Genomic DNA, 27902 nt, shown 5'->3' on the forward strand with positions numbered 1-27902 from the left:
TTTTTATTTAGTCTTGTTAGAAGGCTTGATTTTCAAGAAGAGTAATGGCAAAAAAAAAAAAAATTGCTGCAAAGGGAACCATATAAAGCTGTTGAAGTGGCAAACAAGATTGAGTAGGTAGCAGACACTCTGACGAGCATAAAGAGATATCCAAGTGTAATTAAATTCCTGATTTAGTGGCGGTGTTATCACTATTGCCTAGCAGAAAAGAAAGACCCCGTAGGTCTTGTATGGCCTGCCATTTTTTGCCCTCAATTCCAGCTCAATTTGTGCTCGTTCGGGAACCGATGAAGACAGATTTGAATAGTGTATTCTAACAATGAGTTCTCCTAGATTGAGCACACACTCTCAGGCCCAGGGTGCTAGTCTCTCCTCATTAATCTTATTTTCAAGAGATTTAACATTCCTTCAGCAATTGGCTCTACTTGGCTGGATAATGCAATTTGATGCAATTTGATGCTTTCGCTCTCAGTTTTGTGTAGAATAAGTAAAGGCCAAATTCCACATGGGGCCGTATTTGACTTTAAAACTAATTTGTTTTAACAATTGGGGTGGTTTATATTTGCCCCAAAATGATAGTGGTCTAGTTGAACTCTATGCAATTATTCCACAATTATACATATTAAACCTGCTAAACATGCTCACCTTAAAGTTTTTCACAGATAATGACATTTAAATGTTGTAGAATTTGGCTAGGAAAGACATTATTCAATTTCTATGCAAAGGCATTACATAGCAGTTGAAAACATGATACAATAAGTCTAGAGGAGGAATGATGACGAGAATCCCCTCTTCACCTCCCCATCTTCTCTCCATGGTAACCGGCTGCATGTGTAGGCGTAGCTGCCAGGGAGACAGCCCAGGCCTTAAGGACGCTGGCCCAGGCAGCTCGAGGTGTGGCCGCCAGCACCAAGGAGCCCCAGGCTGCCGCGGCCATGCTGGATTCTGCCCAGTACGTCATGGAGGGCTCTGCTATGCTGATCCACGAGGCCCACCAGGCCCTGGTCCACCCTGGGGACGCAGAGAGCCAGCAGAGACTGGCACAGGTCAGGACAGTTCCTACTGATGTCTAAGCCTGGTCATGCTCACATCAGGTGGCTCTCCCTGATCCTTCACTCTCCTCTGCTCCCTGACTGATATGTATAAAAACTCCTCTCCATGACAATGACCCCCCTCCTCAGAGTTGCTGTGTTCTCTCCTCTGTTTCTTGCATTTTCTCTCACAAGAGCTCCGCCATCAGATGCTCGGCAGTGCCCTCTGGGAGATAAACATGTTGGTTGGCAAATGCCTGGGACAGTGGCATAAATTAGTGACATGGATTGTTGTGCTTCGCTTCAGTGCTGATTTGCATTTAAGCTGTATTATACTCAGAATTGTATAGCTGTGTTCTGGGTCCATGGGGCCTTGGTAGGATAAGTGTTGGGTTGGGCTGAGCAGGGCTGTGCTGTGCTGTGTTCCAGGTGGCCAAGGCTGTGTCCCACTCTCTGAATAACTGTGTGAACTGCCTGCCTGGCCAGAAGGATGTGGACATGGCCCTCAGGAGCATCGGAGAAGCCAGCAAGAAGCTCTTGGTGGATACAGTGAGTCTTACACTCAACTTGGACTTTGAAACATGGGAAACATATCAATAATCTCGACAGTCTTTACACAAATTATTTGGTAATTTGTACCCATTCATGATTTAATCGTAAACGTTCCTACAAATACGAATCTGATCTGCGGAAATCTAAAGAAACATACAGACTACAGCTGTGTAACATGTGTCTCCACTCTCGACAGCTCCCTCCCTGCAGTAAGACCTTCCAGGAGGCCCAGACCGGCCTGAACCACACAGCAGCTGAGCTCAACCACTCCGCTGGGGACGTGGTCCATTCCTCCAGAGGCACCAGCAGCCAGCTGGCCGTAGCCTCCGGAAAGTTCAGTGAGGACTTTGACGAGTTCCTGGACGCTGGGATAGAGATGGCAGGACACACCCAGGTGGGTTCCGTCGTCCATCGACAGAGCTCCATAGTCACTTGATGGTGATTCCCCCAGTAAAGAGTGTTTGCTTGTTATACTGTTCCACCAAAGGGGGGATATTTGGATTTGGAACGCCTATGAGGTACTGTAATCAAACTTTGAGTGCTTTCACATTTTTCTGTCACTTTAGCACTTAAACTATTTTGACTCGTTTGATAACTAGATCTTTTCATCTAAATCACTTAGTCACAGGGCTGTCCCGAGAGCTCCAACACAATCAAATGTAATGAGATATTTGATGATGTTCTTGTTCTGGTTATTTTGCCCATTAATTTTGCAGTGATCGTCAGGGAGTGGAGTTGATGTAGCTTGACGGTGCGGCCTTAATCAGGTTTAATGGAGGAAGCAAGGGTATTGTTTTAGTGAGGTAGGGTGGGGGCCACGGTTCACAAATACTCCAATCATGTTTCATAGCGCTCTGCTTAGTGTAAGGATGCCAATTGTGCTTAATACAGAAACTGTTCACCTAGACCGATACAGCATACACAGAGAAAAAAAACTGTATACTAACCATTTGGCAATATAAAAAAAGAAACCAAATGTGTGTCTTGACTTTTCAGCGGAAAGAGGACCAGATCCAAGTTATTGGTAATCTGAAGAACATCTCCATGGCATCCAGCAAGCTGCTGCTGGCGGCCAAGTCCCTCTCAGTGGACCCTGGAGCAGCCAATGCCAAGAACCTCCTGGCTGTAGCAGCGAGGTAAGACCATTCACAATGGACCGGCACAACTGAGAACACATCTTTCTGCAAATAGAAAATTACAGTATTTCTGCCTTAGACAGTCAGTTCAATGCAAATAACATGTTTGAATATGTATAGTAACTGTGTCCCCCTTATATGTATAGTACAGTATAATATGGCGAACTTGTGATGCTATGAAATATCTTTCACTGCCATGGCCATTCTCTTTCTGTTGTCATGCTGCTAAAGCAGAAAGTGAAAAAGAGAGAGAAAAAGGAGGAAGAGAAATGGAGGAGAGTGTAGAATCCCCCCTGGTGGAGGTTGGCAGGCAGCTTGCTCCACTGGGGTTCAGGCCTGACTGACTTCCCTCTGTCTAATTAGAGAGATGGAAGCAGCAGCTAGGGCTTGTCTCTGCTCACAGAGGCTGAACACAAGCCCAACACGGCCTCAACGTGTCTGTGCTGTGTGTTCAATTGTTTCTGGGACTGAGGTTCTGATAAAAGTGTGCATAATGAACTGTGTGTGTCTGTGTACATGCAGAGGGGAAATGTTGGATGTTTAAAGCCTGTGCATCTGCCCTTGTGTATTCAGAGCAGTGACGGAGAGCATTAACCAGCTGATTACGCTGTGTACCCAGCAAGCACCAGGGCAGAATGAGTGTGACAACGCTCTGAGGGAACTTGAGGTAGTTTTTTACTGTACCAACTGAACTTTGTATAACCCTACAGGCTTGTTGACGTTCTTGTTTACTACAGGCAACAGAAAATGTTGTTTTTCATTACTCCAACTCATATAGTTCATTGCGAAAACAATGTTTTATCATGACATGATCATGAGTGTTCATTAACAGATCATTTAGATGCATAGTGTTCAGGGCTCAGTGTTCAGTATTGACAGAAAGTATGCCCAGCAGTCCTCTGTCTCCATGGAAAATAATGACCTATTCTTCTACTTCCTCTGAGTCACTCAGCCCACAGTCTTCACGTGGACTGACATTTATTACCTTTCCTCTTCTGTGCCTTGTTGTGGAGAGAGCAGCATGCTCATTTATTGACAAGCACAATCCACATTCCGAACTCCCACAAGCGATTGTGTAACAAGAGTAGTTATTAATGACTAAATGTAAAAAATGACTAAATGTAATGTGTAGTCACTTAAATGTCTAACTTAAAAACAACACAAGTTTCCACATTTTAAAAACAAGACTTAAAAAATGTTTTCTGTAACTTAACAGTTGCTGGTTGTGAGGAGAGGGAGGTTTCTTCAGTAATGTGTACTTCTTGATGGCATTCCTGTCCCTCCCTGTCTCCTTCTGGGACTAGGCTGTCAGGGGGCTGCTGGACAACCCCAATGAACCAGTCAGTGAGCTATCCTACTTTGACTGCATTGAGAGTGTCATGGAAAACTCCAAGGTACAATACAGCTCCCTTAAAGGATCTCATGCACCATACATTTTAATGTCACAAATACAAAGTGTAATACACAACCCAAGGTCTAAATCTCTCCCTGGTTTCCTGCTTGTGCAGGTCCTAGGAGAGTCCATGGCAGGGATTTCCCAGCACTGTAAGACTGGCGACGTGCTGTCGTTCGGCCAGTGTGTGGGTGTGGCGTCCAAGGCTCTGTGTGGGCTCACAGAGGCTGCTGGACAGGTAAGATCTCAGCCTAGAACCGTGACTCACTGGACCTCCTTCTCTCTCTGCACAGGCCTGGCTGACACCCAACCAGTGCTCCTCCAACTGTCCTTCACAGCTCATTTTTAATCTACAGCCATGGCCAAAAGTATTGGCAGTGACATTAAAGTTTGCTGCTTCAGTTATGATATTGATTCACACTGTTTCTAGATAAAATAATAATAATAAAAAAGCTTAATTGACAACAACAAAAAAGATTTCAACCCACATTTCACAGATGTTTGGGTCCTGGTAAAAAATGAGCAGCTAACATCATTTAACTAATCATATCAGCCCATGGGAAAGTGTGAAGGATTTCAATATTCAGGTAAAATCACTATCATTCTGATTGATTGGATTAAAAGAGCAGACTGATAAAAGGAGGGACTTATATTTAATGTTTTTGCCAATAAAATCTTTTAGAACTCATGAAATGATTATTATTGTTTTCCAGTATACCATAGAAACAAGTAAAAAATATAATCTACAAATACTGAAGCAGAAAACCACACAAAACTAAATTTATGTCACTGACAATACTTTTGGCCATGGCTGCAGTGCTCCCCAGGGGAGAAACAAAACATAAACAATAAACTCTCTCCCTGCCTTAGGCCTCCTACATGGTGGGTGTGTCTGATCCAAATAGCCAGTCGGGTCATGAGGGGCTGGTGGACCCTATCCAGTTTGCGCGTGCCAACCAGGCAATCCAGATGGCCTGTCAGAACCTTGTGGACCCAGCTAGTAGTCCCTCACAGGTGAGAAAGCCCATCTGTGACTGCTGACGGACTACAAGGCCTTTCCCTGGCATATGGAGACTGTTACTCTGGTAACACATTTGTGACTCAAATCAAATGGCCCGATAAGTTTTAGCATCAGCCGACTATGGAACATAGTTAGACATGCTCTCTCAGAGGAATGTCTCCTTGTAATGCTGTCTCTTTCTCTCGTTTGGTTGTTTGTTAGGTTCTCTCTGCAGCCACAATTGTAGCAAAGCATACCTCAGCCCTCTGCAATGCATGCCGCCTGGCCTCGTCCAAAACATCCAACCCTGTGGCCAGAAGGCAGTTTGTCCAGTCAGCTAAAGAGGTTGCCAACACCACTGCCAACCTCGTCAAAACTATCAAAGTGAGTTTTCTGGCAATGGAATTTCTATCCTGTTTGCCCTTAGCAAGAATATATTTGCAGCAGGGGCTCCTTTTACTGTTTCTATTGAAAATAGTATTTGTTGTGCAGCTGATATGTGGCTCTGTTGTAGCAGTATTGTGGCCTCAAGGACTTGTCCTGTTGTTTTATTGCAGGCCTTAGATGGGGATTTTTCAGAGGAGAACAGAAACAGGTGTCGTGTTGCCACCAGTCCTCTCCTGGGGGCTGTAGACAATCTCTCCACGTTTGCCTCCAACCCTGAGTTTGCCAGTATTCCTGCCCAGATTAGCAATGAGGTAAGCATTTGCTTTTTCTGAAATTCTCTTGCATTGGGATGAGATTGGGAGTCTATTTTGGAATTGTATAGATTCGTAAATTCAGCTTTTCTTGTCATTCGGTCTAAATATTTATATCCCCTAGAAAAATGTTGCACATTTGGAATAGGCTGAAAGCTACATCTACATTGAAAACATACCATGATTACCGTATTTTCCGGACTATAAATCACACTTTTTTTTCATAGTTTGGCTGGTCCTGCGACTTATAGTCAGGTGCGACTTATACATCAAAATATATGTAATTTAACATGTTTTTAAATGTGAATTCATACTGACTGACATGAACCAACGAGTTCAACATATTCAGTGATGTGGAATGAGATCGGGAGCTTGGTGAACTAGCTTACCTGTAACTTGCTTGTTGGCGCTAGCTTGTTATGATAATTTAGCCTATTCAGCTTCCAAGGTATGTTCTTTATGCTATTGTGTAGCTGAATAACTGTGAATGTTGTTCTGTGTGCTATCGTGTAGTTGAATAACTTGCCTTTCGAGATTAAATGTCTGTTCTTGGTCTTGGATTTTGTGAAATACATTTCTAAATAAATACGATTTATAGTCCAGTACGACTTGTATATGTTTTTTTCCTCTTCGTGACGTATTTTTTGACTGATGCGATTTATACTCTGGAGCGATTTAGTCCGAAAAATACGGTACATTGGCGTCTACTGCTTTCAATCCCCCTGAAATAGGCATGGTACAGAGCGGTTTCTGTTAGCTGGAGGAATTGGTCAGCACTGAAATTGTTCTTTCTTTTAGTCAGGAAAAGACTCCAGATGGAATTGATTTTACTTCCTACAAAAAAAGAATCCTTACACAGCTCTAAAAGCTTTATGACTCTAATCTGTTGGAGGGCAGTGTTTAACTGCACTCTCTCTCAGCACAGCTGCTCTAATCTTGAGCTTGTTAATCTAATTGTCGAGGGAAGCTTTGGCTATGATCAGAAAGACTGAAGGTGTTTCTTTGCACGACCACATAAAGCTGGATCTTTAATCCCATCGCTGAGTGCGTGGCTTGGAGGATACCTTTGATCTCCTGGAAGTCAACAGGGAAGGAGAGCTGCGATACCTGTGTAGTGTGTTTGCTCTTAAAGCGCTTCAGGCACAGACATGTACTGTTCCCCATCCTCGCCCCCTTGTTCTCACTCGCTCTCCTCTCCTCCCTTCCTCTCTCCTCCCATCCCTCGTTCCCCAGGGCTCTGCATCCCAGGAGCCAATTGTGCGCTCGGCCCGTTCAATGCTGGACAGCTCTGCCCTCCTCCTGGAGACGGCCCGATCGCTCATCATCAACCCCAAAGACCCCCCCACCTGGTCGGTCCTGGCCGGCCACTCCCGCACAGTGTCAGACTCAATCAAGAGCCTCATCACCTCCATTAGGTGTGTGCCACCCCCATCCACGCCATATACGTAATTATAAACAGGTCTACACCGGATGTTCTGTGGAGTGCAGGGGATAAAAGTGGATCTTCAGCAGAGTAATAAATGATTGTGGTAGTGGATTACATTTCCAACTCCCATTTAGCAGCTGAGGGAGTTCTGTAGGGAAGGAATGAAGACGAGGAGGCAGAAGAGCTCAGAGGCTATGCTAGGCTGCCTCTGCCTGGAATGACAGCAGACACAAAGGTAGTCTAGTGGCCCCCCTGCTGACATGAACAGAAGTGCGTTCCCTCCTCATTATCATTCTACCGTCAAAAACGCACGCAGACACACACACGCCTCAGATCCATCATGTTCTGTATCTGGCATTCCTCTCTAGCCTCCTGCAAATGTGGTATGAATTTCAGATTTCAAATGTCCTGTAAATAAGATTAACTTTTAGTTTCATAATACTTCAAAACGTTGGTACAACTATCTTAGACATCCAGCCAGGTACTGTCTTTCAAGGACAAAATATAATAAAACACAATGTACTACAGTACTCATCATCACACTCTTGGTTGGCAGGGACAAGGCACCAGGACAAAGGCAGTGTGACTACTCCATTGACAACATCAACAAGTGCATCCGGGACATTGAGCAGGCCTCACTAGCAGCTGTGGGTCAGAGCCTTCCCTGTAGAGATGACATCTCCTCTGAGGTACAGTCAGTTCTAATGCTCGAAGCTCTGTCATTGCTTCTGGGATACAAGGTTTCCATTCAGAGCCTTGTCCCATTTCTTTTGTTGTTGTTGTTGCCATTTCCACCAGGCTCTTCAGGGGCAGCTGACATCCTCCGTGCAGGAGATTGGCCATCTCATCGATCCCATCACCACGGCAGCCAGAGGGGAAGCCGCCCAGCTGGGACACAAGGTATTAGTCTGTCTGTTTCCTCTCGCCGCCTCTGCGGGCCTCATCCACTACCAGTTCCCGACTCCAGTTCTCTCCGGAGCAGTCGACTTATTATCCCAGCGTCTCACACCAGGGTCTCTTCCTCTCGCAGGTGACCCAGCTGGCCAGCTACTTTGAGCCTCTCATTGTGGCGTCGGTGGGTCTGGCGTCCAGGCTCCTCGACCAACAGCAGCAAATGACCATCCTGGACCAGACCAAGACCCTGTCAGAGTCTGCCCTGCAGATGCTCTATGCTGCCAAGGAGGGAGGGGGTAACCCGAAGGTACTACCACTCAAACACAACGAGCGTTGGGTAATTGTTATAGCCTGTTGATGTGGAATGTTCTAGCATTCAACGGTCTATTTCTCTCATACAGGATTAACTCACCTATCCAGTTAATTTACCTATGTCAGGGGGAGTGGAAGGAATCACATGCAGAGGATGTCAAAAATAAGAGTTCTTTAATTAGGTCTCCAAGAGAACAAAAACAAGGATTCCATACTGGTAAAAATATCACAAAATATTGAAAGCTCTAGGTTATCCTCAAAAAACAAGTGCAAACAAACTAAATGCTCTGGGATATTCCAAATAATAATCCAGACATGAGAACTGGAGTTCTACTAAACAATCTGACAAAGAGGAACAAACAAGATTTAAATGGAGATTTTTTAAGTAACGAGATCATGAGCAGCCACAGTGACACACACACATACAGAGGGGGAGGGGGAAGGAGGCTGATTAGCCTAGAGCCATGACAACATATATAGGCCCATTTTATATAAGATGTCCTTGAGTGTTTGTAAAGGCATGCCCCAAATAAAAATGGATTATGATGATAATGATGATGATGAGAGTGTTTCCATGTCGTGTTTAAGGCTGATCTGGATATGTGTGTCTGTATACTTAGGCGGCCCACACCCATGATGCTATTGCTGAAGCTGCTCAGCTGATGAGGGAAGCGGTGGATGACATCATGGTGACCTTGAATGAGGCGGCCAGCGAGGGTGGCATGGTGGGGGGCATGGTGGAGTCCATTGCTGAGGCCATGGGCAGGGTGAGCTGTGTATGTGTGTGCGTGCATGTGTGTGTGTGGATTGTGGCCTAGTGTTAGTTGTCCAAGAGAAGTGTCCCTCCAGCTGAGACTCATTAGTCAGATGTGATCGATGAGAAGTGATAGGCCCAATACACCAGCGATGTCAGCTGTCACTGTGCCTCCTCCAGTGATCTGTCTTTGTCTGGGGTGGAACCACTCATAAAGAATAATGCTTATTTCCCATTTGATTTATGTAATCTATCTATACACTTTTATTAAAACAAAGAAACAACGTTTTATGTGTTGATTTACGGTTTGTGAAAAGCCTCAAAAGCTGTGATTTCAGAGTTGTAAGGTAATTTGAGTCTTCACTGAAACTTTGATTGGCAAGCAAGCTGACCTGGAGTTATGAGAACACAGCATCCATTCCTACAGTTCCAACAGCAGATAGAGTCCTATTCATCAACATGATCCTGGGCACAGCTTCACCACTTTAATACTATGGAGTGTCATTCAGAAAATGTGGAAGAAGTAAAACATGTTGAATTTTGTGTATATTACATCATTTGATGTCATGGCAATCAGACTAAATTAATTGGCTTTGTCCTGCTCCAAAATCAAGAAAGCCAGAATGCTTATGTATTGTTGATGGAATGCTGATTAAAATAAGCTATTTGGCCTTGACAGCTTGGAGAAGGAACTCCCCCAGAGCCAGATGGAACCTTTGTAGACTACCAGACCACCATGGTGAAATTCTCCAAGGCCATCGCCATTACTGCACAGGAGATGGTGAGCACACAACACACCTCAATCGCTCCACCTCAAACTCACCTCAGTGTGATTACTGGTCTTTATTTTAATTCCTAATACATTACATTACATATCCATAGGCTTGTTCTGTGACCTTGCATTACGTGTGTTTGTGCCCTGCTCCAGATGACTAAGTCTGTGACGTGTCCAGAAGAGCTTGGTGGACTGGCCTCCCAGGTGACGGTCGACTACGGCCAGCTAGCCCATCAAGGACACCTGGCGGCTGCTACGGCTGAGCCAGAGGAGGTGAGAGGTCGACCCCCCAGCCCTGTCCCTGAACTGCTGAAACAGGGCCCTCGGTCGACATCATGGATTCTTGTTTGTGACATATACATTACCTCAGGGTCCCACCTCAGTCAAGTGGGAAATGTTGGCAACTAAATGGATTAGCATTTGTTTGGGAAGTAAACACATGGATTTGCAGATACACACAACCTAGATGGTGGGTGGGGTCCTTTGATAGGATGTTTTCTGACAGTGAGAGATTCAGCAGGGAGGTTTTCGCGTCTCTCCATCTTCCTGTCCCTCTCTCCACACCCGTGTAGTCTGCGCTCAAAGCTCCCCTAAGAGGAGAAAGGGATGTATGGAAACACAGCCTGATAACCATTGCACACTCTTATCAATACCCTTTACATAACTGGCTGCTGGAAATTCTGGCTACCATGGCAACATCGTACCCCCACAAGCTTAAAAGCCTGTAGTGATGCTCATAATGAAGTACCACCCACCCATGAATCTGTGTGTCAGGAAATTAAAGGTGTAGTGCCATCGGTCGCTCTCCTCCAGCTTCTGAAAGCCAGCATTTTGTCCCTCTGGCTGCTACGAGGCAGACAGTCTACTATGTGGAACGTTTTTGGGGCATGTGGATGGAGAAAATAGATGTTAGCAGGATGGAGCTGTGCGGAGGTGGATTGGCCGGCTACTTGACTGTCTGTCTGTCAGACTCGACAACTCATTGACTGGCCGGGTGACTGTTTTTTCCAGGTGGGCTTCCAAATCAAGACTCGTGTGCAGGAGCTTGGCCACGGCTGTATCTACCTGGTGCAGAAGGCAGGGGCCCTGCAGGTCAGACCCACAGACAGCTTCTCCAAGAGGGAGCTCATCGAGTGCGCCCGTGCCGTCACTGAGAAGGTAGGCCGGTCGACAGGAGACTGTTATAGCACTTGCTGCTCCCTGCTGGGTGTGCATGTGGGCGGGACTCTTTACCCCCCCAACTTCCGCCCCCAGTCCTTTGATGTTTGTGTACGTACAGATAGGAGGAACGTAGGAGTATACATTGTTGAGGTGAAAGGGCAGCCGCTTAAAGTCAGTTCCCAGGGCAAAGGCTTATAATACAGAGTTTTTTAAGATGTACTTGTGAACTGTGTGTGGAAGCTGTAATCCCTGAGTCTATGCGCTGGGGTTTAATAGGAGAACAGTGCACTAATGTGTCAAAACACATAAGTTTGGCTTGCGGCATTGTTGATGCCGCAAGTAGCAGTAGTTACAGCCGAGAATACTTGTTACCGCTAACAACTACATGAGTTCATATTGACACCAACACGTACTGTCAATGGACAGCAGCAAGGACCGATCAGTCACGCGCCTCCTCCATGATCCTAGCAGTAGATACTGGAACTCTGTATTCACATTGATCTCATATTGCCCCTGCCTGATTGGGTTCAGGGCTTATATCAGGCTGGTATAATGTGTGTCTGACTGAATACGGAAGCTGAACCCTCCACCTCATCTGAATACAGCTCCCATGGCAGTTCATTTGTTAGCGAGGGCGGCAGACGTCCAGATCAGGAGCTTGTAGAGATGCAGTCAGACTCTTGGGCTTCATGTACTGTATTTATGCAGAAGTAGTAGGCCTGGGTCTAATTCGTTGTTACACCCCTTTCTCTTTCTCTCTGTCTCTCAAATTTTCTGTTCTCTCTCTCTCTCTCTCATCCCAGTCTCTTCAGCTATGTTACTCTGTTGATGTATGTTTCTCTATCAGTGGGTCTGTCTGTCTTTCTGTATGTCTGCAGGTCTATCTCTCCTGCTGCCTCACCTCCTGTCCTCTTAGCCTATTGCCTTCATACTCTTCCTGCCTGGCATATTAACGTTGAGCTCAGATTTAATGAAAGTTCAGAAATCTGAACTCAAACAAACAGAACATCGGGCCAAGGACTTTTAGAATGTGGTCTGTGTTTGTTCACTAGGTGTGTTATTGTTATGCAAGGTGCTGAGGCAGTGTGTGTGTGTTTCCATCTCCCACACAGGTGTCTATGGTGTTGTCAGCCCTGCAGGCTGGTAACAAGGGCACCCAGGCCTGCATCACGGCAGCCAGCGCCGTGTCCGGCATCATCGCAGACCTGGACACCACCATCATGTTCGCCTCAGCCGGAACACTCGACCCTGACAACGAGGAGTCCTTCGCTGACCACAGGTGAGGCACTCAAGGCAGGCCCCTGCCTCGAAAGTCCCACCGTGTTCAGTTCCATGCCCATCAGATGAGGCGTCTACTGCCCTCAATACATTGTCTAACTGAAGGTCAGGAGAGCTTACCTCGTCCACATAACACTCAAGGCAGCCCCCAACTCTGGAAGTTAGCAGAGCAGGGCAGTATGTAGAATGCACGCGTGTGTGTGTCTGAGGGAGAGTGTGTGGTGTGTCCACAGGGAGAGCATCCTAAAGACAGCCAAGGCTCTGGTGGAGGACACCAAGCTGCTGGTGGCAGGGGCAGCCTCCAGTCAGGAGAGACTGGCCCAGGCCGCCAAGTCCTCCGCGAAGACCATCACCCAGCTCACTGATGTGGTCAAACTGGGGGCCACCAGCATGGGCTCCGATGACCCTGAGACCCAGGTAAGGACACCCAGATGGGCTCAGTCCTGGATGGAACACTGGAAGGTTAATCACATTGTAGCAACCCAGGGGACTTGAAGGCCTGATTCACAATGAAATAGGACTCAGAGACATTTGGCGTTAACATAAATTGTCCTTTAATAACAGATCTCAGGGTAAGGGTAGTGGGACAAACTTTAAATCAGGATTCTTCCCGTCAGTGGTCTGTTGGCCTTCATGGGGTGTGGTCCTGTGGGGGTTAAAAGCAGAACGAGTGGTCAGTCTTTTCCAGACAGTCTCTTTGCTGAACAACGCTCCTCCAGGGTTGTCTCCCTGGTCCTTTGCTTTTCCATGCGGCCTTGGACTGGCTCCCTTTATACCCTCCCCTGATCACCTGATGGGCTGCAGGTGTGACCAGTGCCATGTGCCAAGTGGCTAGCATTTCAACAGGCAGATAGACTCATTCTATCACTTCCCCTAATCTAAGGCCCCGTTTACAGGTAGGAAAAACGCATATATTTTCATGCGGTTTGGCCTTTCATTTACCCGAAAACTGAGGTTTTATCACGGAAAACGATCATTTCTAAAAACTCCGGCCAAAGTGTAGATTTCTGAAAACTCAGTTTTTGTGTTTGCGTGTGCACTAGGTTACTAGCGTAGGACGCAGTGCGTCCTATGTTTACAGTTAGTTGGCTTACTGATCATGGATGCTGTTACGATAGTGCTCATTTATGAGTTAATGCAAACCCTTTTGGCCTGTTTGTATTTACAAACACAACTGATTTTTATATCGAGGAGCAGAGGCGAAGATTTAGAGAATTCTGATTGGTTTGCATGGCTTTATCCTTATCGTTACACTGCCGCCTACAGGTTTGGCATAGTTATGATGGCGCTCGGGGGCGTATTTATGCGGGTTCGTGTAAACAGAAACATTTTTGAAAACGATTGTGTGTACGACGTTATTTTTGAAAACGGAGGGGCAGAAATATTTGTTTGTGTAAATACCCGGCTATGTGTAAACGTGGCCTAAGCCTATGGACCCGTCCTCTGTGCCGGATTGGCTGGTCTGTTTCCCCTGGTTTGCTACAACATATATGTATATGTCTCCAAATTAGGGGAGGTTCTAGACCATTTCAACTGGGGGGGAGGCAAGTTGGGACCACTTGTACCGTTAGAGGGACCTCTTACATTAAACATTGTTGTCATATAGTTTTCTTCACTGCATTGCAAGCATTAACATGCAAAAGACCATGTTTCTAATTATATTTTTTTTACGGTGTGTGGTAGCCTGGTCCTAACCAGACCCTCGTACATGTCATTTGTACAGAGGGTCTGGGATCGCTCCATTGACAAGCATTAACTTCCTTGAAGGCAGGTACTCTGTTGAAGTTTAAAACTATTGGATCTGCCCAGAGCCACTCTGATCTGCCATAACCAATCGCTATCGTTCGCCTTAGCCAACTCCTTCACAATTAGTACTTCCGCTCAATCAAAATTGAACGGAAATACGTAGGAGGGCAGAGCCAGGCTAGGTGTGTGGAGGGGTACGACCCAAACGCAGGAGAAGTAGAACATCAAAACAAGGTTTTTTTCTTGATAATGGGGAAACAGACAGGATACTCACAGTAACAAGGGTAAGGACAAGACAAAGGCTGTGTCTACTACCGTGCACTTGTGCACTTCGAGCACTGACTTTCAGTGCTTAGGGCGCTTACACTGACAGAACCAGCAGAATTCAGTGCACTGAAAGTACCCGGATGACGCACTGCAAACGGTCAAAAAATGCTGTGTACAACAATGGACACTTCTCGCCCTAAACGGGCGCCATATTGGCTACGTAGCGGAAGAGGAGGAGCCCTTTCGGCAGCTTTTCATTTCATTTCTAAAATAATGGCGGACGAAATGACTCGCGAGCAGATCCGCCTTAGATTCGCGGGTGTCACAATCAGATTTGCGTCCGTCACTTCCCACCAAGTGGTTAACTTAAGTGTTCCATTTGAGACAGCACTACTCACCGACGGAGTGCACTACAGATGTAAGTGCACTGTATTGCAGTGCACTGTATTGCAGTGTACTTAGTAAAGTGCGCGGTAGTAGACACAGCCAAAGACTGCACACAAAACAGGAACCTAAATACAAAGAATCAAACAAGACACAGGTAGACACGATAAGACAAACGAGAACTGAAACCACTCCATTCATTTTGAGCACATTCCCACACCCCCCCTCCCCCCTATACCTCCCCTATCTCTCTCCCCTATCTCCCTCCCCCTATCCCTCTCCCCTATCTCTGTCCCCAGGTGGTTCTGATAAATGCGGTGAGGGATGTGGCCAAGGCTTTAGCTGAGCTCATTGGCGCCACCAAGTGTGCTTCAGGCAAGCCAGCAGATGATCCATCCATGTACCAACTGAAGAGCGCTGCCAAGGTAAGGTTTATGGAGCCAGCATAAAGGGCTGGGCCCACACAGATACGTCTCAGAGATATGCAGGGGCAGTCTGTTCTGTCACAGCTTCCCAGCTGGGAGTGTTGCAGTACCACAATCTCTACAGCCCAGAGTAGTGTTCCGTCTCTAACAGGAAATGACACTTCTTATCGCTGTGTTTGAGTTTGGCACTCTTTCTGCCTCCCTATGTGCCATTGTCCCAGTCATTGAGATTGGTATCAGAGTTTGTGTGTGTGTGTTTGTGCGTGCACATGCGTGTATGTGCGCTTGACTGGACAGGCTCCTTATCTGTCAGATGCTCGGGTCAGCAGCTGACTGGTGTTTTCCAAAGCACAGCTAAACCTGTCCTTTCTACTGCCACTCACTGTCCACGTCCCTATACATAGTCACACTCTGTGTACAGTTCACCTGCCATGAGCTGCCATGATCCTGCCTGGAGCCCAGTCATGGCAGGATACCTCACAAGTCCCCCTGCCCTAACCCTCGATGTGAGCGCTGATTGAAGCCCTTTCTGGCTGGGCTCTACTCCCACCATCAAATGCACTCCAGGGTGAGAGCTTCAAAGGCTTTTTTCGGTCCAGCTACCTCCCTCTTTTCACTGAACATGCATTACTCTTCTGTTACACTGCATAAGGCTTTTTTTACTCACTCCTTCAGTGGAGGTAGGACCACCCATGAAACCTGCATATGTTGACAGATTATTCTCATTCCTCCAGACATATGGTGACCACCATTTGGGACACACTTTCAAACCCCTGGTGATAACGTTGCTGAAATATGCTCAGCTCTGCTTGACACAATCTGCCCCCTGATCCAGGGCTGTGTATGGCAGGTGCTAAGCATTAGAACTATGACGACTTACTACCATGTTATACATTGTTGGTAAAACTACAGCAGTTGCACTAGGCGGTCTAGCTAGCCCATCCTGGTATATACTTGTCGGGGTAGATAGCACCATCTTTTGGCCTGTTCTCTCTCTCTGTTTGTCCTTAACACTTCTCATTTTCTATAAATATTATATTACATAAATCTCCCCCTCTCTACCCTCCCCCTCTTCTTCCGTGTGTGTGACAGGTCATGGTGACCAATGTGACGTCGCTGCTGAAGACAGTGAAGGCGGTAGAGGATGAAGCCACTCGCGGGACCAGGGCGCTGGAGGCCACCATCGAGTGTATCAAGCAGGAGTTGACGGTAAGATCCCCAGACAGGCTCAACTGTTCCATCCCTTGTGAGTCGCTGGAGAGGACGCACAGGGCTTTGTAGCTGGTCGCAACTGACTCTAATGCTCTGTCTTAACCGTTTGAGGAGAGGTTTTTACACACTGGTTTTGGTTCAACCCTCATCGCCCTCTCCTGCTCATCCCAAACAAGCCCTGCTGTACTTCTCACTGTCTTATCATGGGGCTGTGGTGCAAGAAATGTGGTGGGGAGGGGGGGGTGGTCAGTGGAGCAGAGGAGAAGTTTTCATCAGCTTGTTTTCCTTGTGATTTGCTGCTAATCCTTATCAGAGTCCCTCCAGGACCACAGCAGGCTTTGCACAGGCATAGGAACACACCAGAGCAAACACAGCACACTTAACTCCCCATTACAGGGGCATCAATAACACTGGGAAACATGTAAACCTCGCTTGTTGATTCTCACAATGGCTATGTTCCCCCACTCTGGCTCCCTCCATTTGGTTCAATGCTGTTTAGTAACGGTTCAGCAGTGGCACAGCCCTGATATCTGTCTGAACGGTCTCACCAAGTCTCCTCCCTTCCCTCCATCCCTTCATCATTCCCTTCCCTCCTCCCTCTTTCCTTTTTTCCCTTCCCCCTTCCCTCCCTCCTCCCTTCCTCCCTTCACCCCCCTCCCTCCCCTTCCTCCACCCCTCTCCCCTCCCTTCCCCCCCCGCACGTTCACAGATGTTCCATTCCAAGGACGTCCCTGACAAGTCCACCACGCCCGAGGAGTTCATCCGAATGACAAAGGGCATCACCACAGCAACGGCCAAGGCGGTTGCGGCGGGAAACTCTGCCCAGCAGGAAGACGTTATCTCCACCGCCAACCTGAGCCGCAAAGCCATCGCCGACATGCTGACCACCTGCAAGGTGCTAATCCTGCCAGAGCGGCAAATCCAGGGCCACAGCACCAGGACAGGGCAGGACAACAGACTGTAGGGCTGCAGGGTGTTACTGGTGCCGGGGCAGAGTAGCTCACTAACCCTGGAATATTACGAGTGTGGAGCCTTAGTTACAAAGTCATCTATTACATCACTGACAGATGGCTCTTGGCATGAGAAGGATAAAGAGTTGATCGATTTTATTTTCGTACTTATACTGCTGTGATATTTACTGATATTACATTTGTCAGATGGCTCCCCAAGGTGCTGTGAAGGATTGAAAGGCGCCAGGCAGAAAGCCTCCTCGGGGCTGAACTTGCCTCCGGTGTTTAACGGACTGTTTTTTTTTGCATGGTCTGTTCTCCCCAGCAAGCAACCAGTCACCCTGAGGTGAGTGAGGAGGTGAGGAACAAGGCTCTGCGCTATGGGTCAGAGTGCACCGCATGTTACCTAGCCCTGCTGGAGGAGGTGCTGCAGGTGAGAGAATACACACAATGATGGTGTTGAATCCAGGGATAAACACATAGTTTGGAGCCATGCTGAGGTGAGAGTGTGTGTGTGTGTCTCCAGGTGCTCTTAAAGCCCACTGTGGAGCAGAAGCAGCAGCTGGCAATACACTCCAAGCGTGTAGCAGGGTGTGTGACAGAGCTGATCCAGACTGCCGAGGCCATGAAGGGTAAGGCCCCTTCACATACAAGGACCTTGCACATACACCCCCCCCCCAACCCCCCCAAACACACAGACACACAGACCTTCATGCAGAGCAGCACATTGTATAGAACACTTCACCAAACAATTCATTTCCAAATGTCTTATTAAATGCATGTTCACAGCTAGAATAATTTGGGGATGCTGATTTATAGTATGTTATGGACTAATCTGCTTTTGAATGGGTAATACCTGTAAGTGAATATGCCACAGAAAACTGTCCAGGACAAAACACTGTTCATGAGAGTCACTTCTGTATATTGATAATGTACCGTAGAGTTATTTTCAGTGTAAATTGGCCAAATGACCATAGTGAAGGTTCCCACATATGCCTGGAATGTTGCCTGAAGGAGTTTTGGACAGCAGTAATATATAGCATTTGGGTGCGAATTGAATTTCAGAGTGTAGTCTGAGACCCACTGGGGCTATCCAGTTCACCTCTCTAATGCCCCTTGTTTTTCTCTTTCTTTTTCTTTCTCTCTGGCCTCAGATGGAAGTAAGTGGGAGATGATTGTGTGTTTTGTTTTTGGAGATCACCTTTCATAGGCACAGGGGGGGGGGGGGTGAGAAGTGTGTGGGGATGGGAGGGGTGGTGGGAGGGGGCGGTGGGGCCCTGGCAGATATCCCTAGGGTTTAACATAATCCACCAAAAACATCTTTCCATCTGCTTCTCCAAGCTGTTTCCCAAAAGCCCCCTTTTATGACCAATTTAAAACCTATAAAGAGTGACAATGATCCATCAAAAGTGCATTTCTTGTTTTCTTTCATTTAACCTTACTTAACTTTGAGGCGTTACAGTCACTACACAGGCAATCCGCCATGTGGATAACTAGCGCAGTAGCGCTGGTGTTCTAATGATCTTGTGGTGTCAGCTGTGATTTTGACAGTGTATTCCATACTATGTTGGCTGCTACAATAATGCAATATGTTACAACTACAATCGGTATGTGCTGTAATATCCGTTCAGTTCTAGGGGTCAGGGGAAAGAATGTAACTGGAGCCTGGTGTGTGCGGGTGTCGTTGTGACTAGTTGAGTGATGTCTCTTCCTGGGTGTGTTCTAGGATCAGACTGGGTGGACCCCGAGGACCCCACCGTGATCGCTGAGACTGAGCTACTGGGAGCTGCTGCCTCCATCGAGGCTGCAGCCAAGAAACTGGAGCAGCTGAAGCCCAGAGCCAAGCCCAAGGTAGGAGTCTTCCTCTCAGCCCTCCCTCCTTCCCTCTTTCCTTGGCCTCACTAATCAAACCTGAGCCTGGAGAACCCACCCAGTGACAGATCAAGGAAACAGGATGTCAATACTGTGTGCTACAGAGGAAGAGTTGCTCTTAGCTTTAGTGACGAGTGGAAAAGTAGAGGGGGGAACACTGAAACTGTACCAGTCATACTGTCAACAGAGAGAGAGAGACTTAGGGAGTGTACCTAATGATTTTTTGAATGTTTTCTCAATGTATGGTCATTGGAAAATTTCATCAAGGGAGTAATCTGGTTTGTTTTTTTAGAGATCATTTTTGAGGCATGTTGCCAGGAGACGCAATTACATAGCCTGGTCTTTAAGCTTATGTTGGAGTGTGTTCAAATTTGTGATGATCTGTCTGCACCCCTAGTTGAGGCAGAGGTCATTCGTCTTGTTGAACCTATTTCCTTCATTTTATTACATTATTCCTTTGTTTTTAGATTGAAGTGAAACAGACTCTTTTTTTAAAGCATTTAATGTGGTATATGAATACTGATAAAATACCATGAGGTTGAAGTGGTGTGTGGAATTTCTTACTGAATTATGTGCAATATTGTTTTGCTGGATAGCAACTTCTCCTTGTTGTGGTCGTCACAGTTTTGATAAACTGGTTGTAATACTGCTCAGACATAGTCCCTCTCTCCAGCTTCAACAAGAACTGAACATGGCTGGAAATCCCCTTTTCTTGATCCTCTGTTAGACATATTGAAGCAAGGCTCACTGCTTGTGAGTGGAATGAAGATGTAGCTTTGCTTCTTTACGCCCCCTAGTGATCTGATGATATGCTGCATCCTGTATGTCTTTAGTTTGTCTCTCCTACCTCAAGACTTTCCTTATTTTACACGTAATAGGCAGGATGATTTCCTAGCAACATGTACTGTTGGACTGTAGCATGATTAAACTAGACTAAAAGCATCTAGTTTAATTGCAGTTCATCATTCGTAGAGCCATGTCCAGTAGTATAGGTCTTCTAGATGTTTCTGTCAATGATCAGAGTCTGTGAATGCCTATCTAATCAAACTCCTCTTGTTCTCCCTCTCCTCCCGCTTCCATCCTTCCCTGTCTCTCAGTCCCCCTGTGCATACCCCTAACCCCATAGAAGAGCCTCTCCCCTTCCCAGCATGCATCACTCTCCTCCTTCCCCCATCTTCTTGAGACGTTGTAGACCTGGAACCCTTCTCTGCAGGCCTCTGTCTGATATGTTTGATATATTAGGTTGTTATTCAGTCCAACTATATATCAAACATATTCCTACAGTGTCCCGCCCTGTCTCCAGCCACGTGTGCCTTGTATGTTGGTGGTGGTGTGGCATGATCTGATCCGTTGTCACTGACTGCTATGTGTGGTTGACTGAGGCGAGGGGTGACGCTGAACCCGATTTAGGTTGACTCTCAATAGGTTGTCATCTGTATGTTGTAAAGGCTGGATGTAGGGCTGCACGATTATGGCCAAAATGATAATCACGATTATTTTGTATTTTTATCTAAAACAAATGTTATTGTCCCATAGGCTAATTATAACTGTTTTCACATCCATATTGTGCTACATTCCTGCTAATGTACAAATATGTGCATCAAAATAAAATAGGTCATATTCACCAAAATTAAGTGCATCTCCTTAAAGAATAAATCAAAATAAATAAAACACTATTTTACATTGTGTAAATATGTTTTAGGAAGCAAAAATAATAATAATTTGATACTATGAACGGAATGACACATTTGAAATATCGCTCAATCACGCAAATTTGATTGTGGGAAGCCAAAATCGTGATTGTGATTAAAATTTGATTAATTGTGCAGCCCTAGCTGGATGGGTCAACAGGCTTTTTTAGCTCAAAGGTCGGCACTTTTTGTGATGATTTTTGGAAGATTCCAACATCATTATTCCTGTAATTGACATGATTCTCCATGATGGTAGTTTGATGTTTGTGTGTATGGTTTCTCCTTCAAGCAAGCAGATGAGACTCTGGACTTTGAGGAACAGATCTTGGAGGCTGCCAAGTCCATCGCCGCTGCCACCAGTGCCCTGGTCAAGTCTGCCTCGGCAGCACAGAGGGAGCTGGTTGCACAGGGCAAGGTTAGTCCAAGTCCTCACACTGTTGCATAATGATGACATCACATTAACAGCTGCACTGTGTCTGGGTGCAGTTCCACTGTAGGGCATCTCTGCTTGTTTCTTGTATAGGTGGGCTCCAATTTGGCCAATGCTGTGGATGATGGCCAGTGGTCCCAGGGTCTTATATCTGCGGTGAGTTACCCTCACTTTTTAGTTTGACAGAAAATGCTAGTGCCGGCTCCCAAGTTGGCGCTGAGAGGTGTCTTGTACATTTACATGTATTCATTTAGCAGTCACTTTTATCCAAGGCCAGGGGCAAAAATCAACTTTGTGTCCCCCTGATATCAACTTTGGGGTGCACAATTACTTAGACATTTTCTCATGAGCAGTTCCTGGGGGGGAAACATCAAAGTTGTGCTGTAACACACAGACTACGTTAAACTTTATATATAATAATCTATAATCGGCACAAGTGCCTTAATTATATATTATTCATATTGGAATTACTTGGTTATGTTTACAGTGATTTATTGGAGGGGACAAATCATAATTTTCCAAGGATTAGGGCAGTTGTGTCAACCCCCATCCCCCGTGTCCAAAGCGACGTACAAAATAGTGCCTTGAGTAAATGCAGCAGATAATCAAGTATTCCCTCCTACAGGCCAGGATGGTGGCTGCAGCCACCAGTAATCTGTGTGAGGCGGCCAACGCCTCCGTTCAGGGCCATGCCAGCGAGGAGAAACTAATTTGCTCTGCAAAGCAGGTGGCAGCCTCCACCGCTCAGCTCCTGGTGGCCTGTAAAGTGAAGGCTGACCAGGATTCGGAATCCATGAGGAGGCTACAGGTGACGACCCTGCTTGACATTGACCCCCACACCAGCCCCGGGGCCTCACCCCTGCCCTATATTCAGTCATGGTATTAATATAGAGGTCTCTCTCCCTCCATCTCTCTCTCCCTGCTGGGAAGGCTGCTGGAAACGCAGTAAAGCGGGCATCAGACAATCTGGTTAAGGCAGCACAGAAGGCAGCTTTCGATAAGGCTGAGGATGACAGTGTGGTGGTCAAGACCAAGTTTGTGGGTGGCATTGCTCAGGTAACATCTCTTTTTTATAAGTGACCTGCCAATGAACATAACTGTTATGGTCTGTAGTGTACCATAAAGAGCCTTAAAAAAAAGGCCTTGCTTTTGTACGCAAACCTTTTCTATTCTAGTCTCTGCATGATTCCAAAATGGTGGTAGGCCCTAGATAAATAGCACTTCAGATGTGTTTCTCAGCTGTGGTTAACCAGGCATCCACAGTGGCCCCAAACATCAAACCCTTCGAAGATGTTTTCGCATTCTTCAGTCCCAGCAAAGTACTTATCCCCATCCTTTTCATGCACAGTCAAATGTAATGTAATTACAGTGGATGAATGTCTACTTACTCAAAGCTTGAGGCGCTTCTCTGCTCCTCAGGATTCTTTGTTTTAATCTGGAGAAACTGACTCCAGTCCCCCTATGGGTGTGCGAGTATGTGTCTACTTTGTACTTGTCGGCATCTGTCAAATTACAAAAGCTTTTCACTAAAGAATAAATAACTATTCACTGCATATTTACATTGAATACATTCAATTTGTCACCACATACAGTTACAGTTGTGGAAATTATAGGTTTTCAAGAACAGGACATAAATAAAGGTTCTTTAAAATATGTCTTAAAAGCTTGAAAATGAAAGAGAAGAGTATATTTTTATGAGTACATTCCTGGTAACAAAAATAATATTCCCTTCCCCTCCTCTCCCTTTTCCTCTTCTCTTCATTCCTCCCCTCCCTCCCCTCTTCTTCCATCCTCTCCTCTGCTTTTATCCCCTCCCTCCCCTCTTCTTCCATCCCCTCTTCTGCTTTCTTCCCCTCCCTTCCCCACTCCTCCTTTCCTTCCTTCATCTCCTTTCCCTTCTTCTCCCCTCCCTACTTCCCTTCCCCCCTTCTCCTCAGATCATTGCCGCTCAGGAGGAGATGTTAAGGAAGGAGAGAGAGCTGGAGGAGGCCCGGAAGAAGCTGGCTCAGATCAGACAGCAGCAGTACAAGTTCCTGCCCACCGAACTCAGGGAGGACGAGAGCTGATTGCTTGAACAGGCAAGAAGTTTACTTTTGACTGGAACCATCAGAGATAGAGGCAGACTTATGTGATTGGCTGCTTCTCTCACATGTAGACAGGATTTAAACAGCACTCCATGTCAGCTTAATGAGAAGGTCTAGTGCCTGTGTTCAAAAGTGTAGCTGTGTGTGTGTGTGTGTGTGTGTGTGTGTGTGTGTGTGTGTGTGTGTGTGTGTGTGTGTGTGTGTGTGTGTGTGTGTGTGTGTGTGTGTGTGTGTGTGTGTGTGTGTGTGTGTGTGTGTGTGTGTACTTGTCTCAGAATGGCATTGACGTTTTACTGTAACTGTTAAAGTTCCAGCTGGTTCTAGATGTCTATGCAGGACATTCTGTGAATATGAAGTCTAAACAGTGTCTTGTACAGATCCTATACTTACAGGATTCATGCAGTTCGCTGTTCTCATAAACATTTTGTTCATCTATACAGTAACTATATACAAATATATGTAATGTTTAATGAGCATTACTGGACCCAATAATTGCTAAAGTTCTGAATGCATAAAATGTTCATATAAAGATATCTGAATGTCATGAAGGCTGTTTTAATTGTGCAAACGTTTACTCTCAAACGGACATAAAAATCCATATTGTAGGTAAGTACCTCAAAAAAACAGTGCTTATTGAATTATGGAAGTTTTTTTCAATGCATCATTTTATCATTGGCTTGCATGCACCATTATAGCTATACATATCAATGAAGCTACTAACCAATAGATTAGTATGCGGAGGCACTTGTGTTATGTTAGTATTAGTATGAGCATCGGGTTAGTTAAAGGGATGTTTTAAGAGTTTTGCTCAACATGAAACCAGTGCCGGTGAATGGTTCTAATCTGAGTGAATGGTAAAGCTACAGTAGTAGCTGATGAGGTGACGTCAGTCAAAGTATATTTTAGAGTAATAGTTCTTAAAGTAATAATTAGCCCGCATGTAAAAAGATTTAACACTGCCTTCCATTTGATGGACTTTCAGCTGATGTCCTTATCTAAACCATCATTTGTCAGGAGTAGTCAGGTGAAAAGTGGTTCTCTTAAATCTGGGGGTCTAACTCCAGGCCCATCTCTTTGCTTGTCAGCCTGTTATTCCAGTAGGCCTCCCTCCCTCAAACACTTTCCAGGCTGCACGAGGAAGCTTTGTTTACATTCTTTGTCGTGTTTGTTCTTCCTTGTCTTTGTGTTTCAATTGCATTCTAATTGACAATGTCCAGATTTTGTTAGGGAGGTCCTCCATACGTGAGCAGCACCTCAAGTCTTGTTAGCATACATGGTGGTGTTTCATTAACAAGGAATACTCCTTCCTCTTAATTTTCATGATGACGATAGCAATACGTGAACATTAAGTCGATAAATCAGACTTCAAAATAATATGCGGAGCCCTACCCCAATAGAAGTCTTTTGAATGCACTGATTGCTGGTACCCTTATGCACTGAGGAGCGCAGGTAATGCCTTCCACGTTCATCCATGTAGGAACACTAAAGAATTTGCTTCTAGCTGTCAGTAAGAGAACGGTTTGTTATTATATTGGTATCATAGGTAAGGTACCAGCTGTATCTCTCAGTGTGTCGACTCCAACACCTCCACCCTCCGTCTCTGGTCTGCATTGTGTACTAGTGCCTTACTTGAGTCTGCTGTGAGAACAGCATAAGGCTGTGTCCGAGCCTTGTCATTCTGGATCAGAACATGTTGCCAGTCTAATTCATCACCTAGTCCTATGCCATGTACTGCCTTGGCTGGTAGCCCATCTGCCTGCCACCCATTACCATATGCTGGTATGTGAAGGGCATCCATGGATACATTAGGTTTAGACTGTCGAGGAAGATTAACACACACTACACTGCATACCATGAGCATGTGGCAGGTTGCTATTGAAGTTAAAAAAAAATATTGGACTTGTGCTGCCTTGAAATTCATTTGACGAGTCATTCAAAAAAACTAGAATGGAAAAGCTTCCTTGTTTCATTGTTAAACCACTATAAATGATGTTTTTACTATCCTGAGATTCATATCGTCTAAGCAATTTAGTATTAACTGGAAAAGGAAACTGACTAGCTCTGTTATTCAAATAAGTGTTGTGCTTTCTTTAACACATTTGTTTCATTATGATTTGAAGCTGTATGTATATTTATCTGGTCACAAAGGTATTTTTTGTATTCACCAAAAATAAAAGTTTGAAACAAGCATTTTTTTTTTTTTTTTTGTGTGCCTATGACTAAATTAACAGAATATAATATTACTATATCAGAGAATAATGAGTCACATTCTTTCCACTAGATGTCCCTGTAATACTGTTCAGTGTGATGATAAGGGCGTTTAAAGAAAAATGTTGCAGTGGAAGGCAGTCATTTCAAAGTGAGTCAGACCAAATATGGCATTATTTCCCTGCTTCTCAGAACAGACCTTGTACTATGCACTGATAAGGTGTTTGAAAGCAGACATACTTTATGCCATAGTTTAAACTGACATATAGGTTGTCTGTTGTTGATAACATTTTAAAAATAAATCAAATCTGTCTCGCGGATTGATGTTCTCTTATTGTAAAAAAAAACAAAGGACATTTTTTTTATCCAGAAACAATGTACTGTTAAGTTCATTATTCAAAACAGATACTCGGTGCATGAACCTACTGTACCTACTTCTCAGGTGACAAATGGTCCGGTTTGAAACTTGTATTTTTACAGTTCAGTGGGCAGACTGGGGTGGTGAGAGGTGGCCAGCACAATATACAAAGGCCGCTGCCTAATGAACACCATATTTGGCGTTTGAGTGTTTGGGTCTCATGTGAGGCCCGGCCACACAGTGGAGGGGGAAACTGAAGCCATGTGTTCAGCAGGGAGTGCCATTCCAGCACACACCAAAGAAAGAAAAGGATGTTGGTTGGTGAACTTTTTCCAAAGGGCTATCAAAAAACCCCAGGGAATATTTTACATAGTACATTATGTACCACAGTACTGTACATCATCATATTGTCATCAACCCCATATTTGCAGTCTCATTAGTAATCCATAGTAATACAGCCTCAATCAAGTTTCCAACAATCAAGAACAACTTGAATACCATCATGGTTCTAATGTGATTGTTTACTTCTTTACAAACACCTTCCCTGCCTGCTTTGCTGACTTTCTTATCTTAGAGCCTAGATCAAGTCTATCAGAGGCCAGGATGGAAGCATAGAGAGGATTGTCTCATAAGAGAGAGTTCCTGTCCACTCACCCTTGTCCTGCTCATTCATGGATGGAGACCAGCTGCACCTTGTGGGCTGTAGGTTTGATGTCTGATCTCTTACATGAGGGTGTATGTCATTAAGTTCTGAGAGGCTCACAGGACATCCTGCATTGGGGGTACCCATAGCAGGGAACCATGACCTCCAGAATGTGTTACATTAACTGTGGAGTAGTTTTATTAGCAGGACTGTGGCTTGTGCCAGGCCTAATCCCCACAGCCTGGCAGCTATTTACTCCTTGATTTGTTCCATGCTCATGTTCACTGGTCTGAAGCCAAGCCATGGCTGAATTGGCTGACGATAGGTCAGCTTTGGACTTTTTTGCACGTAGGTCAAATTTATCAGTGTGCAAATACTTGGGGAGAAAGTGCACAACCACTTAACCCTTAAAATGTGTGGTATGTCAAGAGTTAGCTCTTGTTGATAGTTCCCTGCTTAAATGGGGTAGTTCAGTTATGTTTCACAAATTAAACTTCATTTGATAACAACAACTGGGAACAAGGCGTCTGAGTAAGTCATTTCCTCAAACACGTTTCAGAAAGTTCTGTTATGATGCTGTTAATCATGCACTTTGAATGGCAGGATACATCATTCTGTATTGGTCTGCTGGGTATTGCTTTTACAGTTCTATTACTAGACTAAATAGATGGCAGTAGTTTATAAGACAGCACAAACAGACTACATTGTTGGGAAAGAAGGAAAAACATTGTCTGAATGGGTCCTGTCTGGCTTTCTCGTTTTTTTGTGTCTTTTTTTTGTTTGTCTGGGAAACCAGTCCAAGATAAGTAAGACTGCTGTTGGAAAAGATTCAGCTAGCATCATGCTTTTTTCTCATCTACACTATACTCACAGTGAAGTTGCACTGCCCTGAGCCAGAAGGATCTGTTTTTACTCCACCAACAGTACAAGGAGGGAGAGGAAGCAGGATTTGGAAAAATGTTTCGAAATGTCAAAGAAATTGTATTTTTTGGTTTGGTTTGAGGCCTTTTAAACATGTGGAGGCCCTAGAGATGCAATTCAAGGTTCTATAGGAACTGAGTGAGGGAAAGTGAAGTTTCCATTAAAACAAATGGTCAAAACGTTTTGACAAGAACAAATCTCAAATTCATATAATACATGAGAGAACGAAAACCAGTATTCTTCTACAGTAAGAGGCCATGGAGTCCATGTTTAGTTTCTGGTCTTTTCTGTCGGATGTTTC

At 45.3% G+C, this 27902-nt stretch overlaps 1 protein-coding gene across 1 annotated transcript in view; it reads left to right on the forward strand.

Moving 5' to 3' along the window:
* The window catches only part of tln2b (talin 2b), an 86676-nt gene extending 61015 nt beyond the window's left edge, over window positions 1-25661 (forward strand). Inside the window, exons 27-57 of the mRNA XM_062461590.1 lie at window positions 838-1046; window positions 1461-1580; window positions 1780-1977; window positions 2580-2719; window positions 3293-3386; window positions 4024-4113; window positions 4228-4350; window positions 4983-5126; window positions 5335-5496; window positions 5670-5810; window positions 7044-7225; window positions 7793-7925; window positions 8035-8136; window positions 8267-8437; window positions 9063-9209; window positions 9876-9977; window positions 10125-10244; window positions 10983-11129; window positions 12245-12411; window positions 12644-12827; window positions 15107-15232; window positions 16325-16441; window positions 17154-17339; window positions 17720-17827; window positions 17921-18026; window positions 19121-19245; window positions 21247-21372; window positions 21481-21543; window positions 22013-22195; window positions 22318-22443; window positions 23325-25661. Of these exons, the coding sequence (XP_062317574.1) occupies window positions 838-1046; window positions 1461-1580; window positions 1780-1977; window positions 2580-2719; window positions 3293-3386; window positions 4024-4113; window positions 4228-4350; window positions 4983-5126; window positions 5335-5496; window positions 5670-5810; window positions 7044-7225; window positions 7793-7925; window positions 8035-8136; window positions 8267-8437; window positions 9063-9209; window positions 9876-9977; window positions 10125-10244; window positions 10983-11129; window positions 12245-12411; window positions 12644-12827; window positions 15107-15232; window positions 16325-16441; window positions 17154-17339; window positions 17720-17827; window positions 17921-18026; window positions 19121-19245; window positions 21247-21372; window positions 21481-21543; window positions 22013-22195; window positions 22318-22443; window positions 23325-23453 (4271 nt within the window). The 3' untranslated portion in view covers window positions 23454-25661. The remainder of the gene's footprint in view (window positions 1-837; window positions 1047-1460; window positions 1581-1779; window positions 1978-2579; window positions 2720-3292; window positions 3387-4023; window positions 4114-4227; window positions 4351-4982; window positions 5127-5334; window positions 5497-5669; window positions 5811-7043; window positions 7226-7792; window positions 7926-8034; window positions 8137-8266; window positions 8438-9062; window positions 9210-9875; window positions 9978-10124; window positions 10245-10982; window positions 11130-12244; window positions 12412-12643; window positions 12828-15106; window positions 15233-16324; window positions 16442-17153; window positions 17340-17719; window positions 17828-17920; window positions 18027-19120; window positions 19246-21246; window positions 21373-21480; window positions 21544-22012; window positions 22196-22317; window positions 22444-23324) is intronic.
* The last annotated feature ends 2241 nt before the right edge of the window (window positions 25662-27902 follow it).

Source organism: Osmerus eperlanus, chromosome 5, assembly GCF_963692335.1.
Source record: "Osmerus eperlanus chromosome 5, fOsmEpe2.1, whole genome shotgun sequence".
NCBI classification, from domain to species: Eukaryota; Metazoa; Chordata; class Actinopteri; order Osmeriformes; family Osmeridae; genus Osmerus; species Osmerus eperlanus.